We start from the raw sequence: 14,687 nt of genomic DNA, 5'->3' as shown, positions 1-14,687 counted from the left end.
ATGTATTTTTGTCATAAATGTTAAGGAACAAAGTATTTGTTGATATCAGATCTTGATTTTTTTAATGTAATTTTGTAGTGCCGTGTTTTGTCATGCCTGTTGGAGTATAGTAATATGGTTACCATTAGTCTGATTACATTAATGTTAAACTAGTGGGATATTGCTGAAGATACATCATATAGAATTTTGAAATGTGTTATGCATGAATAAACAATGGCACAAATTTAAATTATTTGTGATGTTGTCCCTAAAATTCCCAATATATGTCCATTCCTTTCATCAGAGAGGGAATCATAGCAATGTTACTTTAAGGGCAGAATGGTGGTGCAGCAGTTAATGCTGTTCTGTCACTACTCCAGGGAGCTGGGTTCAGTGCTGACCTCTAGCATGTTATCTCCATGACTATATGTGTTTCTGCCAAGGTTCCAGATCCCAACAATAGGTTAATGGATTATAGTGTAGGTAAGTGGCAAATGAAATCAAAATGGGATTTGTCAGGAGAAAATCTGCTGGGAAATAAAGAAAACAGGAAGACGACTGAAGGAATTAGTCTGCCAATGTGGACCTGATTGTCCAAATTAAACCTGTGTTTTCTTAAGTTAGTAAATAATTTGGCATATTACCAAGAGATGAAGTTTGTTATTGGGAAGCTGTTGCAGTAACAAAGTATGAGAAATTTAACAATGAAGTATTCTTTGATAAAGCAAGGTGTAAATTAATTGTATTAGAGGAACTTTAAATGGGGAGGTAATAAGAAGAATATTTAGCAAAATAACGGTATGCTTTTCAGACTTCAGTTTTCTGTATACAGGTGCACAACCTTTTATCCGAAAGCCTTGGGACCAGACACTTTTCGTAATTCGGAATTTTTCGGCTTTTGGAATGGAAGATTTTTAGCGTAGATTTTAACGGCTGGCTCAGTGGTAGAGTGCTCGGCTCATATCCGCAAGGTCGCGAATTTGCGCCTCGATCCCGGCAGTTACTCGATCGCGAGTTTGAGTCTTCAATGTAGTTTTTTCTTGCAGAATAGGAGAGAATAGGGAGAGTTAGGCTGGGATCATTCTCTGCGAAATGATCTTAGTGTGGGAGACAAGTGTAGGAGAGGTGTACTGACTCTGTGGGCAGAACTTTGGAAGTGATTGCCCACCATTCTCAAAAGCCGCTGTGTCTCCCTGTCCCTGGGATAGCAGGGGGCGATCAAACAGCACAATACCCCCCTCCCCCTCCAACTCCAGAGGAATCCGCTCCCCGATGGGCCGCTACGGCGACAAGTGGCAGTTCGCCCACAGCCCGAGCTGCGCCACCCCAAGAACAAGACGTACCTTGCACACCATCAGCTTCTGCCCCTACGGGGAGCGTGTTCCTCTGGAGTTGGAGCGGGGCTGGGCTGGAGTTGCTGATCTGGGATCTCCGTGCTTGCAGTGGGCCTGGGGATCGGTGTCCCGATGAGGGGGCGCAGCTCGGGCTGTGGGCGAACTGCCACTTGTCGCCATAGTGGCCCATCGGGGAGCGGCTTCTGGTGGTCCTGACGTCTCCGGCCACCCCCCTGTACAGGAGCTGAGACTACACTGTACCGCCCTTGCAGGTGAGCAGGAGAGTGGGGTTGTTTGCAGTTGCAGAGGGAGGGGGCAACGGCGGTACAGTTCCCAGTCTCAGCTCCTGTACAGGGGGGTGGCCGGAGACGTCAGGACCAACAGGAACCCGCTCCCCGATGGGCCGCTACAGCGACAAGTGGCAGTTCTCCCACAGCCCGAGCTGCGCCCCCTCATCCGCAACCCGGGTTCCTCTGGAGTTGGAACGGGGCTGGGCTGCTGCTGGCTGTGGGTCTCTGGGATCTCCGTGCTTGCAGTGGGCCTGGGGGTCGGTGTGCCGTTGGTCCTGACGTCTCTGGTGATTGGCACTGACCTGCTGGCATCGCCGACGTGAAGACAGTGCAAAGCCCCCGCGCCGGTGCAATGGGCGGGGAGCTGGAGAGGGGAGGGAAGGGGTCACACACATGGCCGGGAAGCAGAGGGGTGTAGGTGGGGTGAAACTGAAGGGAGCGACAATCTGCTGCTGCCTGCCCGCTGAGTTAAAAAGTTCCCACGCAAGACTCACGAGTATGTGTATCGTGAGTCTACCGTGGGAACTTTTTAACTCAGCGGGCAGGCAGCAGCAGATTGTCAATTATTAACCCTCCCGTGCAATATATCCTCACCTTCTCTTTTATGAATGGGGATTTAGTTCCCCTTTCTTCGAGGACCGACCGGAGGTTCTGCTGTCACCTCTGCGGGCCGCCCTCGGTGAACGTCTTCAAGGACCTTTCTTCAAGGACCAAAAAAATGTCCGCTATTCGGAGCTTTTCGTTATTTAGAATTTCGGATAAATGTTTGTGCACCTGTATTAGAATATAGTTATTTTATATTCCCATAAGCTGCCTTTGTACTCTCATGCTTTATTTTGTCTGTTCAAATTTACAGACCCTTCCTAGATCTGGTGTATAAAGCACTGGAGTGCTTTGAGGAAGATTATTATGCACTATTTGTGCTGTGTCTTCTCTTTGCAATATCTCACAACACAGGTTAGTTTTTGTCAATATTTGGTCTTGAAAAATTGCTATCATGAAAAGTTGTTCTCTAGTATTGGACAACTTTTACTACTTTTGATCGTAATGATGGTGCTACATACGTGTACGTTCTTTCAACCATGCATGTGTGTCTGATTTAAGTCCTTGCTTTCTCCATGACCACTACAAAAAGTAACTTCTCTGCTATTTCCCACTTTTACAAAAAAATCTAGTTACCTTGGGATGGTTTGGCTAATAAAGTATTATTGTGATTGTGATTGATTGTGTTTTTTACTTGGGTGGAAGCTGCTATGGAATATTTTTCCAAAAATGTGTTTTTGTGCATTTCAAAACTTCAGGATCAGGAAGTCATGTAAGATGTGCTTGAATAATGATATTGTTTTTACACTTGGGAGTTAAATTCAGCTGCATAATGCTCATTTCACCGACTGGAATTCCTAGGACCTCAATGAAACTTCTAACCAAACATTTGACTCGCCATATCAGCAAAGATAAGAAAGCTATGTAATGATTCAAAACATTCAGTAATTTGATATTATTTAGGTGTAGACTCAGACCTGTTGGAAAAGATTCAAATTCCTCCAGAGAATGCCAAGGAGAAGAGCTCATATAGCCATGTACTGGCAGAAAGACTCATTAAGATAATGAACCAATCAACACGTTCTGGTGAGTACATTTCCTCATGTAATTGTTTTTTTAATTGTTTCTAGCTTCAATAGAAGGGAAAGCTAAAACCTGGAGTAAATCGGGTTCAGTCCTCGGCAGTTTGGAGGAAGCTGAAATTGAATAGACTTTTTTTTGTGATATTAGTGTCTACATCAGCTTTAAGATGTTCATTATTATTGCAAGCCATGACTTGCTTTTACTAATCTCATCTGTTTCTGAAGGTCATGTCTCTCTCCAGAGTTTTGAGTGCAAAATTCTCGGCTGACAGTGTCACAGTCTTGGAGGTGTCATGTTTTAGATGAGAGGTTAACCTGAGACCCCATTTGTTCTTGAAAGTCACCAAAATCAACATCACTAAAAATGATTTGTCCAATCATTCCTGATTGTAGGAGTTTGTAGTGTGAAAATTGGGTTCCATCTTTCGTAAACAGTGGTGATTACACGTCAAAAAGTGTTTCATTGGCTGTAAAACACGTAGATGATGAATTAAATGCTAAAGGGCCTCCCACTTAGGCTATTTTTTTAGGCGACCAGGCTGTCGCCACATGGTTGCCGGGGTGTCACCTGTATGGTCGTGATGACACTATGACAGTCGCCGGCAGTCGCCTAAAAATAGCTCAAGTGGGACAGGCCCTTAACTCGCATGTTCAAAATTAGCAAGTAGGAAAACTTAGTTGGTCCTTGGTACACTGCAATAAAAAATATATAAATGAGTAGACGGTCTAGATTCAATCTTTTTGGAAGGTTACAGTGCCCTCCATAATGTTTGGCACAAAGACCCATCATTTATTTATTTACCTCTGTACTCCACAATTTGAGATTTGTAATAGAAAAATTCACATGTGGTTAAAGTGCACATTGCCAGATTTTAATAAAGGCCATTTTTATACATTTTGGTTTCGCCATGTAGAAATTACAGCAGTGTTTATACATAGTCCCACCCATTTCAGGGCAGCATAATGCTTGGAGGTGCATGGGAATCTATCTTGTTTGGGGTTCTTTGGTGGTGGTGAATTAGGTGGTTTGGGGACAGGTGTTACAACTCCTTTGTCAACAGGGGAAAGTGCCTGGGAGGGTTAAGTTAGGTGGAGTGAGATGAGTACTTTATGTATTATGTCAAGCTAATCATGGGAGTGGTGCCGTAATATGTGTTGACAAATTGAACTGGTGGCTTAGCATTTGCTGATCAAAGGTATGCATGAGAATAAGCTGCCCTTTCAATTTAATTTGATACGTTATTAAATATAGAAAACCTGTTGCTTGAATATATGTTGCTAATACTGTAAACATTATAATTTTCCAGATGCAAAAATTCGCTTGGCGACGTTGGAACTTGCTTGTCTCTTACTAAGACAGCTTGTGCTTTCAGATGGTACCTGCATTATTAAAGATGTGCATCTTGCCTGTCATGAGGTAAAAATGTGCAACTTTTAAAAATTTGTTGTGCTGTGTGTGAAAGGGTAATTGTTACATTGCCAAAGTCTGGTATCTTTGCATGCAGAGTTCTTTTCTCAAAAAAATGAAAATAATGTCATTGCATTGTAGAAAAAGCTTGACTTAGAAAAGATAGACCGCCTAAACAGCTTTTATGTGAGTATTGACGTCTATTATCTAACTTAAGAATAAAGAGATTCTTTAAATTTAGACCAAATAGTATATTTAAAATTTGTTTTAGAAGCAAATTTAAAATTTGCTCAGGAGAGTAATGCTGAAAATTCAGAACAGATTGATATAATTTAAGAAGGAATAATAATGGTTAAACAATTCAATCAGTCCTGCACCCGAGCGATGTATTTTGATGTGGCCTTACAACCAGTTCTCTTACACTTCTATCAATCCTCCTGATTTAAATTTGTGGCATATTAAAAGGTAATCTACGACAGCAAATCAATTACCAGGGCATCTTTGGGATGGGGGAGGAAACCTAGCTAAACATGTGCAATTTCCACACCGCTCCTGAAGATAGAATCAAGCCTGGGACTCTGGAGCTGTAAAGCAGTTGTGCTAACCGCTGCACTTGGTTATTGTTTGACAGAATAGGCTTGTACTGCAATTTACCAATATATTCCTGAGGGAAGAAAGTAAGCTGTCAGTTGTCAGGTCAGCACAGAGAGGCAGCTGGTAGAGCTGCTGCCTCAAAACACCAGAGACTCTGGTTTGATTCTGACCTTGCACCTGTGTGAATTTTGCACATTTGCCCTGTCACGGCATGGGTTTCCACAAACTGCTCTGGTTTCCTCTCTCATCCCAAAGACGTGTGGGTTTGCAGGTAACTTGGCCACTGTAAATTGCTCCTAGTGTGTAGGGTGTGGATGCAAAGGTAGAATAACAGAACTGGTCTGAATGGGTGATCGAAGGCTGGTCAGCCAAAGGGCCTATATCCATGCTGTATTATTCAATCAATCACCAGAATGTAGCAAAATTGACTTCTATGGCATCTTGAATGAATTTTGTTTATACTCCCATTGGTTTCATGTTCGGAGAGGGGCATAGCCAGCCTTAATATAATATGAACAAGTCCATATGTTTGTTCAAGACTGTTTCAGAGATTTCAATAGATAATTTAGGCAGCTGCTTCAGTGTTGATTGTGGAATGCTCCATCACTCTTCTTTTATTTCTCATATTTCTGTAAACATACAGTGCCCTCCATAATGTTTGGGACAAAGACCCATCATTTATTTATTTGCCTCATGTACTCCACAATTTGAGATTTGTAATTGGAAAAAACACGTGGTTAAAGTGCACATTGTCAGATTTTATTAAAGGGTGTTTTTATACATTTTGGTTTCGCCATGTAGAAATTACAGCAGTGTTTATACGTAGTCCCGCCCCATTTCAGGGCACCATAATGTTTGGGACACATGGCTTCACAGGTGCTTGTAATTGCTCAGGTGTGTTTAATTTCCTCCTTCATGCAGGTATAAGAGAGCTCTCAGCACCTCCGATCTTTCCATCACCTTTGGAAACTTTTATTGCAGTTTTATCAACATGAGGACCAAATGTGCCAATGAAAGTCAAAGAAGCCATTATGAAACAAGAATAAAACTGTTAGAGACATCAGCCAAACCAAAATCAACTGTTTGGAACATCATTAAGAAGAAAGAGAGCACTGGTGAGCTTACTAATCACAAAGGGACTGTCAGGCCAAGGAAGACCTCCACAGCTGATGACTGACAAATGCTATCTATAATAAAGAAAAATCCCCAAACACCTACCGACAGATCAGAAACACTATTCAGGAGTCAGGTGTGGATTTGTCAATGACAGAAGATTTAATGAAAAGAAATACAGAGGCTACACTGCAAGATGCAAACCACTGGTTAGTTGCAAAAATAGAATGGCCAGGTTACTGTTTGCGAAGATGAACTTAAAAGAGCAACCACAGTTCTGGAAAAAAGGTCTTGTGGACAGATGAGGCGAAGATTAGCTTATATCAGGGAGATGGGAAGAGCAAAGTATGGAGGAGAGAAGGAACTGCCCAAGATCCAAAGCATACCACCTCATCTGTGAAACACAGTGGTGGGGGTGTTATGGCCTGGGCATGTATGGCTGCTGAAGGTACTGGCTCACTTCATTGATGATACAACTGTTGGTGGTAGTAGCATAATGAATTCTGAAGTGTATAGACACATCCTATCTGGTCAAGTTCAAACAAATACCTCAAAACTCATTGCCGGCAGTTCATTCTACAGCAAGACAATGGTCCCAAACATCCTGCTAAAGCAACAAAGGAGTTTTTCAAAGCTAAAAAATGGTCAATTCTTGAGTGGCCAAGTCAATCACCCGATCTGAACCCAATTGAGCATGCCTTTCATATGCTGAAGAGAAAACTGAAGGGGACTAGTCCTCAAAACAAGCATACGCTAAAGATGGCTGCAATACAGGCCTGGCAGAGCATCACCAGAGAAGACACCCAGCAACTGGTGATGTCCATGAATCGCAGACTTCAAGCAGTCATTGCATGCATAGGATATGCAGCAAAATACTAAACATGACTACTTTCATTTGCATTACATTGCTGTGTCCCAAACATTATTAAAATCTGACAGTGCACTTTAACCACATGTTTTTTTTCTATAACATATCTCAAATTGTGGAGTAGAGGCAAATAAATAAATGATGGGTCTTTGTCCCAAACATTATGAAGGGCACTGTAGAAGGAGGCTGTTCTGCTCATTGAATCCATGCTGACTCTCAGAGCAAGTCCATTCCCACCCTTATTCCCTATCAACCCTTCCTCTTGCATGCTGTCACCACTGCCCTCATTCACCCACCTCTGTCAAGGGTGATATACAATATGAACCAACCTACCAACCAGGATACCTTTGTACGTGGGATGAAACTGGAGTATGTTAGTAAAACCAAAGCGGTAATAGGATAAATAGACAAACTTCACAAAATTCGTTCCAGAACTTTGGGTTGACCCCGGTTTGATGAAACTGTAAAGCAATTACAGTCTGAAGAAGGGTTTCGACCCAAAACGTCGCCTATTTCCTTCGCTCCATAGATGCTGCTGCACCTGCTGAGTTTCTCCAGCAATTTTGTGTACCTTACTTACTTTATCAACTGTGTCACTCTGCTCCCCCAGTGACCTGCCACGATTCCTGTCTTTGAGAAACATTGAAAATAGTTGGAGGAGTAGGCCATTCGGCCCTTCGCGTCAACACCGCCATTCAATATGATCATGGCTGATCATCCAAAATAGGATACCTTTGACTGTGGAATTCTCTGCCTCAGAGGGCGGTGGAGGCAGGTTTTCTGGATGCTTTCAAGAGAGAGCTGGATAGGGCTCTAAAAAATGTTGGAGTCAGGGGATATGGGGAGAAGGCAGGAACGGGGTACTGATTGGGGATGATCAGCCATGATCACATTGAATGTCGGTGCTGGCTCGAAGGGCCGAATGGCCTACTCCTGCACCTAATATCTATTGTCTATTGTCAAATTGTTCCTGCTTTATCCCCATACCCCTTGATTCCGTTAGCCCTAAGAGCTACATCTAACTCTCTCTTGAATACATACATTCATAAATTTTGGATGAAGCCTTAGAATAAGTTGCCTTTTCAATTGGACATCAACTATTTCATCACTCTGTTTAAAGAAGGGCAGCAGTTGTGTCGTTGGGACCATTTATCTTTCAACTTACACCTCCATAATAGATTGTCTGAACGTTCATCATGTGTACTGTATTTTGCAGCTTTAAAGTATTGGCTACTCTTTAAATGTGTTTTATTTCTCCACCACACTCTCGTCGGGCAGAATGTACAAACGCTTGAAAGCCCACGCCACCAAATTCCAGAATAGCTGCTTCCTCTATGTTATCAGGCTTGTGAACGGACCTTCCATAAGCTTAGGGTACCGTCCAATTCAGCTCTTTGCAGACATTGTCCTTGGAACTGATACGTTACAATGCCGAGAACTATATTCTGCACTCTATCTTTACCTTCACACTTAACTATTGTACTTGAGATTGGCTTGCTTATATTTACATATAATATCTGATTAATACTATCAATATATTATAAGTAAGTCAAACAAAGCTTTTTACTGTACTTAAATATACGTAAAAATAATAAACCTAAATTGACAGGGTTATTCCAAGATTGAGAAAGGTTTGCGACTTAATTCCTTTACTGTTAACTTGTGGGTAAAATACTTGATTAACTTTATATCCCATCTTTCTTTGTTGGTGACTCTCAATACAAATGAGTTTATCAGTTTTAAAGTGCTTTTATTTAATTTTTTTGTGGTAACCAAAACATGTTAGAAGCAAATGGACAATGCATTTTGTTTTGTCTTTTGTATGCCACTAACTGCCTAAAAGCAGAAAAACTTCCCTCTCATACTATAGATGAGGCTCTCACCAGGGTCTCTTCTATACTCCGTAGCTCTGCTCTCAATCCCCATCTTCCCCCCCCCCCCCCCCCCCACTCGTAACAAGGGCAGAGTCCCCCTTGCCATCACCTTCCACCCTACCAGCCGTCACATACAACAAATAATCCTCCAACATTTTCGCCACCTTCAACGGGATCCCACCACTAGCCACATCTTCCCATCTCCTCCCCTTTCGGTTTTCCGCAGAGACCGCTCCCACCGTAAATCCCTGTTCAATTCGTCCCTTCCCACCCAAACCACCCCCTCTCCTGGCACTTTCTCTTGCAACCGCAGGAAATCCTCCCCCCTTGACTCCATCCAAGGACCCTAGCAGTCTTTCCAGCTTGGGCAGAGGTTCACCTGCACCTCCTCCAACCTCACCTATTGCATCCACTGCTCTAGGTGTCAATTGCTCTACATCGGTGAGAGCAAGCGTAGGCTTGGCGATCGCTTCGCCCAACACCACCGCTCAGTTCTTTTTAAATTTCAAAATAGACTTTATTCAGGTAATAAATATATACAATAGACAAACCTGGCAAAAAATGTATCCGACATTTTCGGAGGCTATACAAAATATTCAATACGGTCTACATACATTGCTCAAATTTCACAAATTTATCCCTCACCCTTGCCACTCATGTGGCCCACTGGCGTGGAATCCTTTCTCTTATTTTGAGGGGTGTCTCCACCACACCCTGCCCCCCATGTCCAGCAGCAGAAGGAACCTAGTCTGTGGTCCTCCCTCACCGAGCCTTGGCGTTGGCTGCACCGAGCTTCAGTGCGTTCCTCAGCACGTACTCCTTAAGTCTGCAGCACGTACTCCTGCAGTCGGCAACATTCCCAGACGGACATCTCGCTCTGCTGGGTGGTGAACAACGCTCGGGCAGACCAAAGAGCGTCTTTCACCGAGTTGATGACGTTCCAGCAGCTCTCGATGTCAGTCTCTGAATACGTCCCTGGGAACAGTCCGTAAATCACAGTCCTCTGTGACGGAGCTGTTTGGAATAAACTGTGACAGGGACCCTTGCAGACCTCCATACTCTCTTTGCGAATCCACACTCTGCAAAGAGGTGGGCAACTGTCTCTTCTCCATAGCAGCCACCCCGAGGGCAGCGTGCGCTGGTAATGATGTTCCGACGGTGCAGGATAAGATAAGATAAGATATAATTTATTGCCACACAACCAGGGTCGGTGTAATTTGGGTTGTCAGCAGCGATACAATAATAAAGAACACACACCCACAATAAAAATGTAACACAAACATCCACCACAGCATTCATCACTGTGGTGGAAGGCATAAAATTTGGCCAGTCCTCCTCCATTTCCCCCCCCGTGGTCGGGACCAAAGTCCAGAGTCAGTCCAGGATCGGCTCTTCCTCACCGGAGACCGCGGCTTTAAGTTGTTGTAGGCCGCAGGCCGGCGGTCGAGATTTAAAGTCCCTGCCGCAGCCAGAAGCACCGTAGACTGCAGGGCCGGTGGTCGAAGCTCCCCTCCCGGGGTGATGGCAAGTCCATGCCGGCCCCGCGGTAGAAGTTGGCCACGGGCCGGCAGTGATGGCTTCTTCTTCCCCCGGGTCCCCCACGAGGGATCCCGGGCTGTCAACGCCGCACCAGCTGGAGCTGTGCAGACCGCGGCTTCAGGCTGCGACTTCAGGCTGCCGGCTGCCCCGGGCCAGCGAAACGGAGCGTTCCCCTCCAGCGAGCCCCAGCGAGGGTTCTCCCGCTCCACGTCGAGAGTCCACGCTGCGCCCGCCGCTGAAGCCCCGGGCGTGTCTCCAGGAAAGGCCGCGCCGATCCTTGATGTTAGGCCACGGGGGAGGCGACCTGGAAAAAGTCGCCTCTCCATGGAGGAGGCGACCGAAGCGATTTCCCCCACACCACCCCCCACACAAAACACACCGAGAAACACAAAATACACACTTTAAAACATACTAAAAAATAAGAAAAAGTTGAAAAAAACTGACGCGCTGCTGACAAGGCAGCCGCCAGAGCAGCGCCCCCTAACTGATGTTCTTAACTGCTGGATCTGACTGGGAGGGCTCCCCTCACCGCCAGCCAAGCCAGGGCTTGGTGCTTGTTGGTGAGTTCTGGCAGTGAGGCATTTTGCCAGACAAACTGGGCAGTCTGCTCTGGGAACCACGCCACCGAATTCATGGAGTCCTTTCCCTGCAGTGCCTGCAGGACGTTCCATGCTGACCACTGCCCGATGGACTTGTGGTCACAGGTGCCAGTCCGGAAGAACCTTTCCACGAACAACAGATGGTGCAGCAATGTCCAACTACGCCAGGCCCATCCTTCGCAACACCGGGGACAGGTAGAACCTCAGCAGGTAGTGACGCTTGGTGGCCATGTGCCTTGGCTCTACGCTCCGCCTGATGCAACCGCACACAAAGGTGGCCATCAGGGTGAGGGCGACGTTGGGCACGCTCGGTTAGCAATAACCAACCTGATCTCCCGGTGGCTCAGCACTTTAACTCCCCCTCCCATTCCGAATCCGACCATTTTGTCCTGGGCCTCCTCCATGGCCAGACTGAGGCCCACGGTAAATTGGAGGAGCAGCACCTCATATTTTGCTTGGGTAGTTTACACCCCAGCGGTATGAACACTGACTTCTCCAATTTTAGGTAGTCCCTGCTTTCTCCTTCTTTCCCCTCCCCTTCCCAGCTCTCCCACAGCCCACTGTCTCCGCCTCTTCCTTTCTTTTTCCCCGCCTTCCCCACCCGCACATCAGTCTGAAGAAGGGTCTTGACCCGAAATATCGCCTATTTCCTTCGCTCCATAGATGCTGCCTCCCCCGCTGAGTTTCTCCAGCATTTTTACCTTCTCCAGCATCTACCTTCGATTTTCCAGCATCTGCAGTTCCTTCTTAAACTGGAATTACAATATCTTGGACAGAGAAACGGAGAAATGTTGTCATGAAAGAATAGTAATATCTTTGTTACTTTATGCTAGCTGAGGTCTGTAAAAGTTGATCGTTCTTGTAAAAAGTGCATTTTGTGTTTTCATACCTTTTAATAAACAAATTAGTTTGCTTGGTTGAAGTTATTCCATGGTGCTTTAGCCTGTTCTTTTGTTGTATGTTCTTTTCCCATAACTTTTGTGTGATTGTTGTGGCTGTTGTTTTGAGTTGAAATACCAAATATTTCCATTAGTGAACAGAACAGAACTAGTGATCAGACAGTAATTTCCAGTGAACCTCCATCATTTTGCATGTATATTTCTTAGGAACTAAAAAAATACAAAGGAAAGAAGTTGTTATGCCATTGCACTACCTGTTTTCCTGTCTCTAATTATAACTCTTATTTGGTAAAAGCAATAGAAGGCAATATTCCGCGCTCTGCTTCCCTCTAAATATAGGATGATTGTAATCTTGCCAGTTATCCCTGTTTGCTTCTTTGCAAATAGTTCCTGGTGGTCTGGCGGTAACAACGTGATTTATTATTTTCAAATTAACAGCAAATCATTTATTAGTTTTTACATTGTGTGGGTCCGCAGCTGGAAAGCAGACTCCGCAAACAGAATTCTTCATAGTACCTTGAAACACTGGTCAGGTTCCACTAGGGAATCAGCCTGGTAGAAGTAGTAGTGTGGTTTAGTACATTGCATTTGGCTTCAGTTCAAATACAAATCATCTTAAGTCTATTTGTGCGTTGATCTGTCATTGAAATGATCATAAATTTACTTATCACTAGGAATTTGCCAACTTTTTGGCATTCTCTTGGCAAAACACAACAAATATGAAAAAATATCAACAGATTCATTTGAATAACACAACTGTAAGAATATTTATGCCCTTACAAATTGTCAAGAGTATTTCATTGTCATGCACTGGATGGAATGGAATACTTTATTGTCACACGTGATAAGGGACAGGTATGCAAATAATCGCCACATACGGCGCTGATAAAGTTACAAAGTACCCGCGCCGGTCCCTCCTTTGTTCCCCCCCCCATCCTGCCCGCTTGCCGGGTCCTCCATTGTTCGTGGTTCTTCCCTGTCCCTCAAGGCGGTTCCCCCACGCCGGGTCTTCCATTGGTCTTTCCCCCTCCCCCACACCCCCCTCACGGATATGAACCTGGAACAATGAAAAGTTCCCTGCTGCAGCTTCACTGTCAAATTAAATACAAAAAATACAATTCCAATGTCAGTTATCCAAAGTAAACTAGATGGTGAAAGAAATAGTATGTAGTGTGACCTGTACGCAGTGCAAAGTCCCTAGTGGTTTGCTTCAGAAGTAAAATTGTAGTTAGGGTTTTGCTGAGTGGTTCGAGAACATGATCGTTAATGGGAGAAGGCTGCTCTTGATCCTGGAGGTAATGGTTCTCAGGCTCCTGTCAGCAACGAGAAGAGATAGTGAAAATCAGATTATTATTTTGACATATTTTAAACCGTCACTGTTTACATTTGTTTCTACAGAAACCTCACTAATCTGTCACAGAAGCCAATTTCTTGTGACATCTTAGCTTTTCAATGGTTTCACTCCACCACAGTTTAGCAGTTTATTTGAAGACAAAATTCTCATAACTCTCAAGCTATTTATATCAGTACTGTTTTCAGCACAATTTTCTTTGAATTCAAATTCTAATTCTGAACAGACCTATGGGTTATGACCATTTTTCTGCATTCTAATTCTGAACAGATCTTTTTTATTTCATGCACTTTATGCAGGTGAAGCATTCTGTAGGGATTACATTTATTTACCCTGTATGGGTGACTATTCTTTAGTTTAGTTTATTACGTGAACCAAGGTCCAGGTCGCATACTACCCAGTCAAATAAAAGACTATACATGATTAGAGTCGCCTGGCTTCGGTGCCATCTTTTTACAATGTGCGACATTACTAATCTTTCCCTGGAATTAGTTTGCATTTCTTCTGGGACACGTGGGAACCTTTATATTTAAATATTACAGATTAATTCGTTTTTATACTATGTTGTCAGAAAAGTCTAACTTGCATGCGAGTGCTTGGGCTACACTGAAATTCTTCAATAGCTAATCTTTTAATTAGGAATTTAAGTCATGGTACCAAAACATTTGGCAAGGTTGCCATTTATTAGCCAACCAAAATTGTCTGAAGAAAATAAAGATCGCCCTTCTTGAAATTATCAGAATCACACTTTATTCGCCAAGTATGTTTTGCAACATATGAGGAATTTCATTGGCCAGGTCAGTCATATAACTAAAAGCAAAAAATCACTCAAAAACACATTTTAAAATGAACATCCACCACAGTGACTGCTACACATTCCTCACTGTGATGGAAGACGAAATAAAGTTCAAGTCTTTCCTTTTGTTCTTCTTCGGCCGTGGGCCTTGAGCCCCCGTTGACGGGACGATCTTGACTCCCATAGCCGGCGGTGTTCGGGCCCTCCACATCGAGGCGTTCAGCTCCTGAATCGGGGGAATGGTAGTTCCCCCGCGCTGGGCGATCGAACCCCACGTCGGGGCTGGTCGAGCCTTCCGAAGCGTTGGAGCTCCCGACATCCGCAGCGTCTCCCAAGACTGCGAGCCCTAGATGGTAAGTCCACAGGCCACGGTGGGAGCGATCCCAGGCAAGGGATCTGCTCCGATGTGAAGTCCGCG

The 14,687-nt window shown here is 44.3% G+C and overlaps 1 protein-coding gene across 1 annotated transcript in view; it reads left to right on the top strand.

The window, feature by feature from the left end:
- clec16a (C-type lectin domain containing 16A) overlaps positions 1–14,687 on the top strand; it is a 209,533-nt gene that overhangs the window by 82,779 nt on the left and 112,067 nt on the right. The window contains exons 13-15 of the mRNA XM_033040308.1: positions 2,460–2,560; positions 3,110–3,232; positions 4,536–4,645. Coding sequence (XP_032896199.1) covers positions 2,460–2,560; positions 3,110–3,232; positions 4,536–4,645 — 334 coding nt within the window. The remainder of the gene's footprint in view (positions 1–2,459; positions 2,561–3,109; positions 3,233–4,535; positions 4,646–14,687) is intronic.

This window comes from Amblyraja radiata, chromosome 22, assembly GCF_010909765.2.
Source record: "Amblyraja radiata isolate CabotCenter1 chromosome 22, sAmbRad1.1.pri, whole genome shotgun sequence".
Classification (NCBI taxonomy): Eukaryota; Metazoa; Chordata; class Chondrichthyes; order Rajiformes; family Rajidae; genus Amblyraja; species Amblyraja radiata.
The sequence above is the reverse complement of the archived record's forward strand: the minus strand, read 5'-3'. Positions and strand labels throughout refer to the sequence as shown.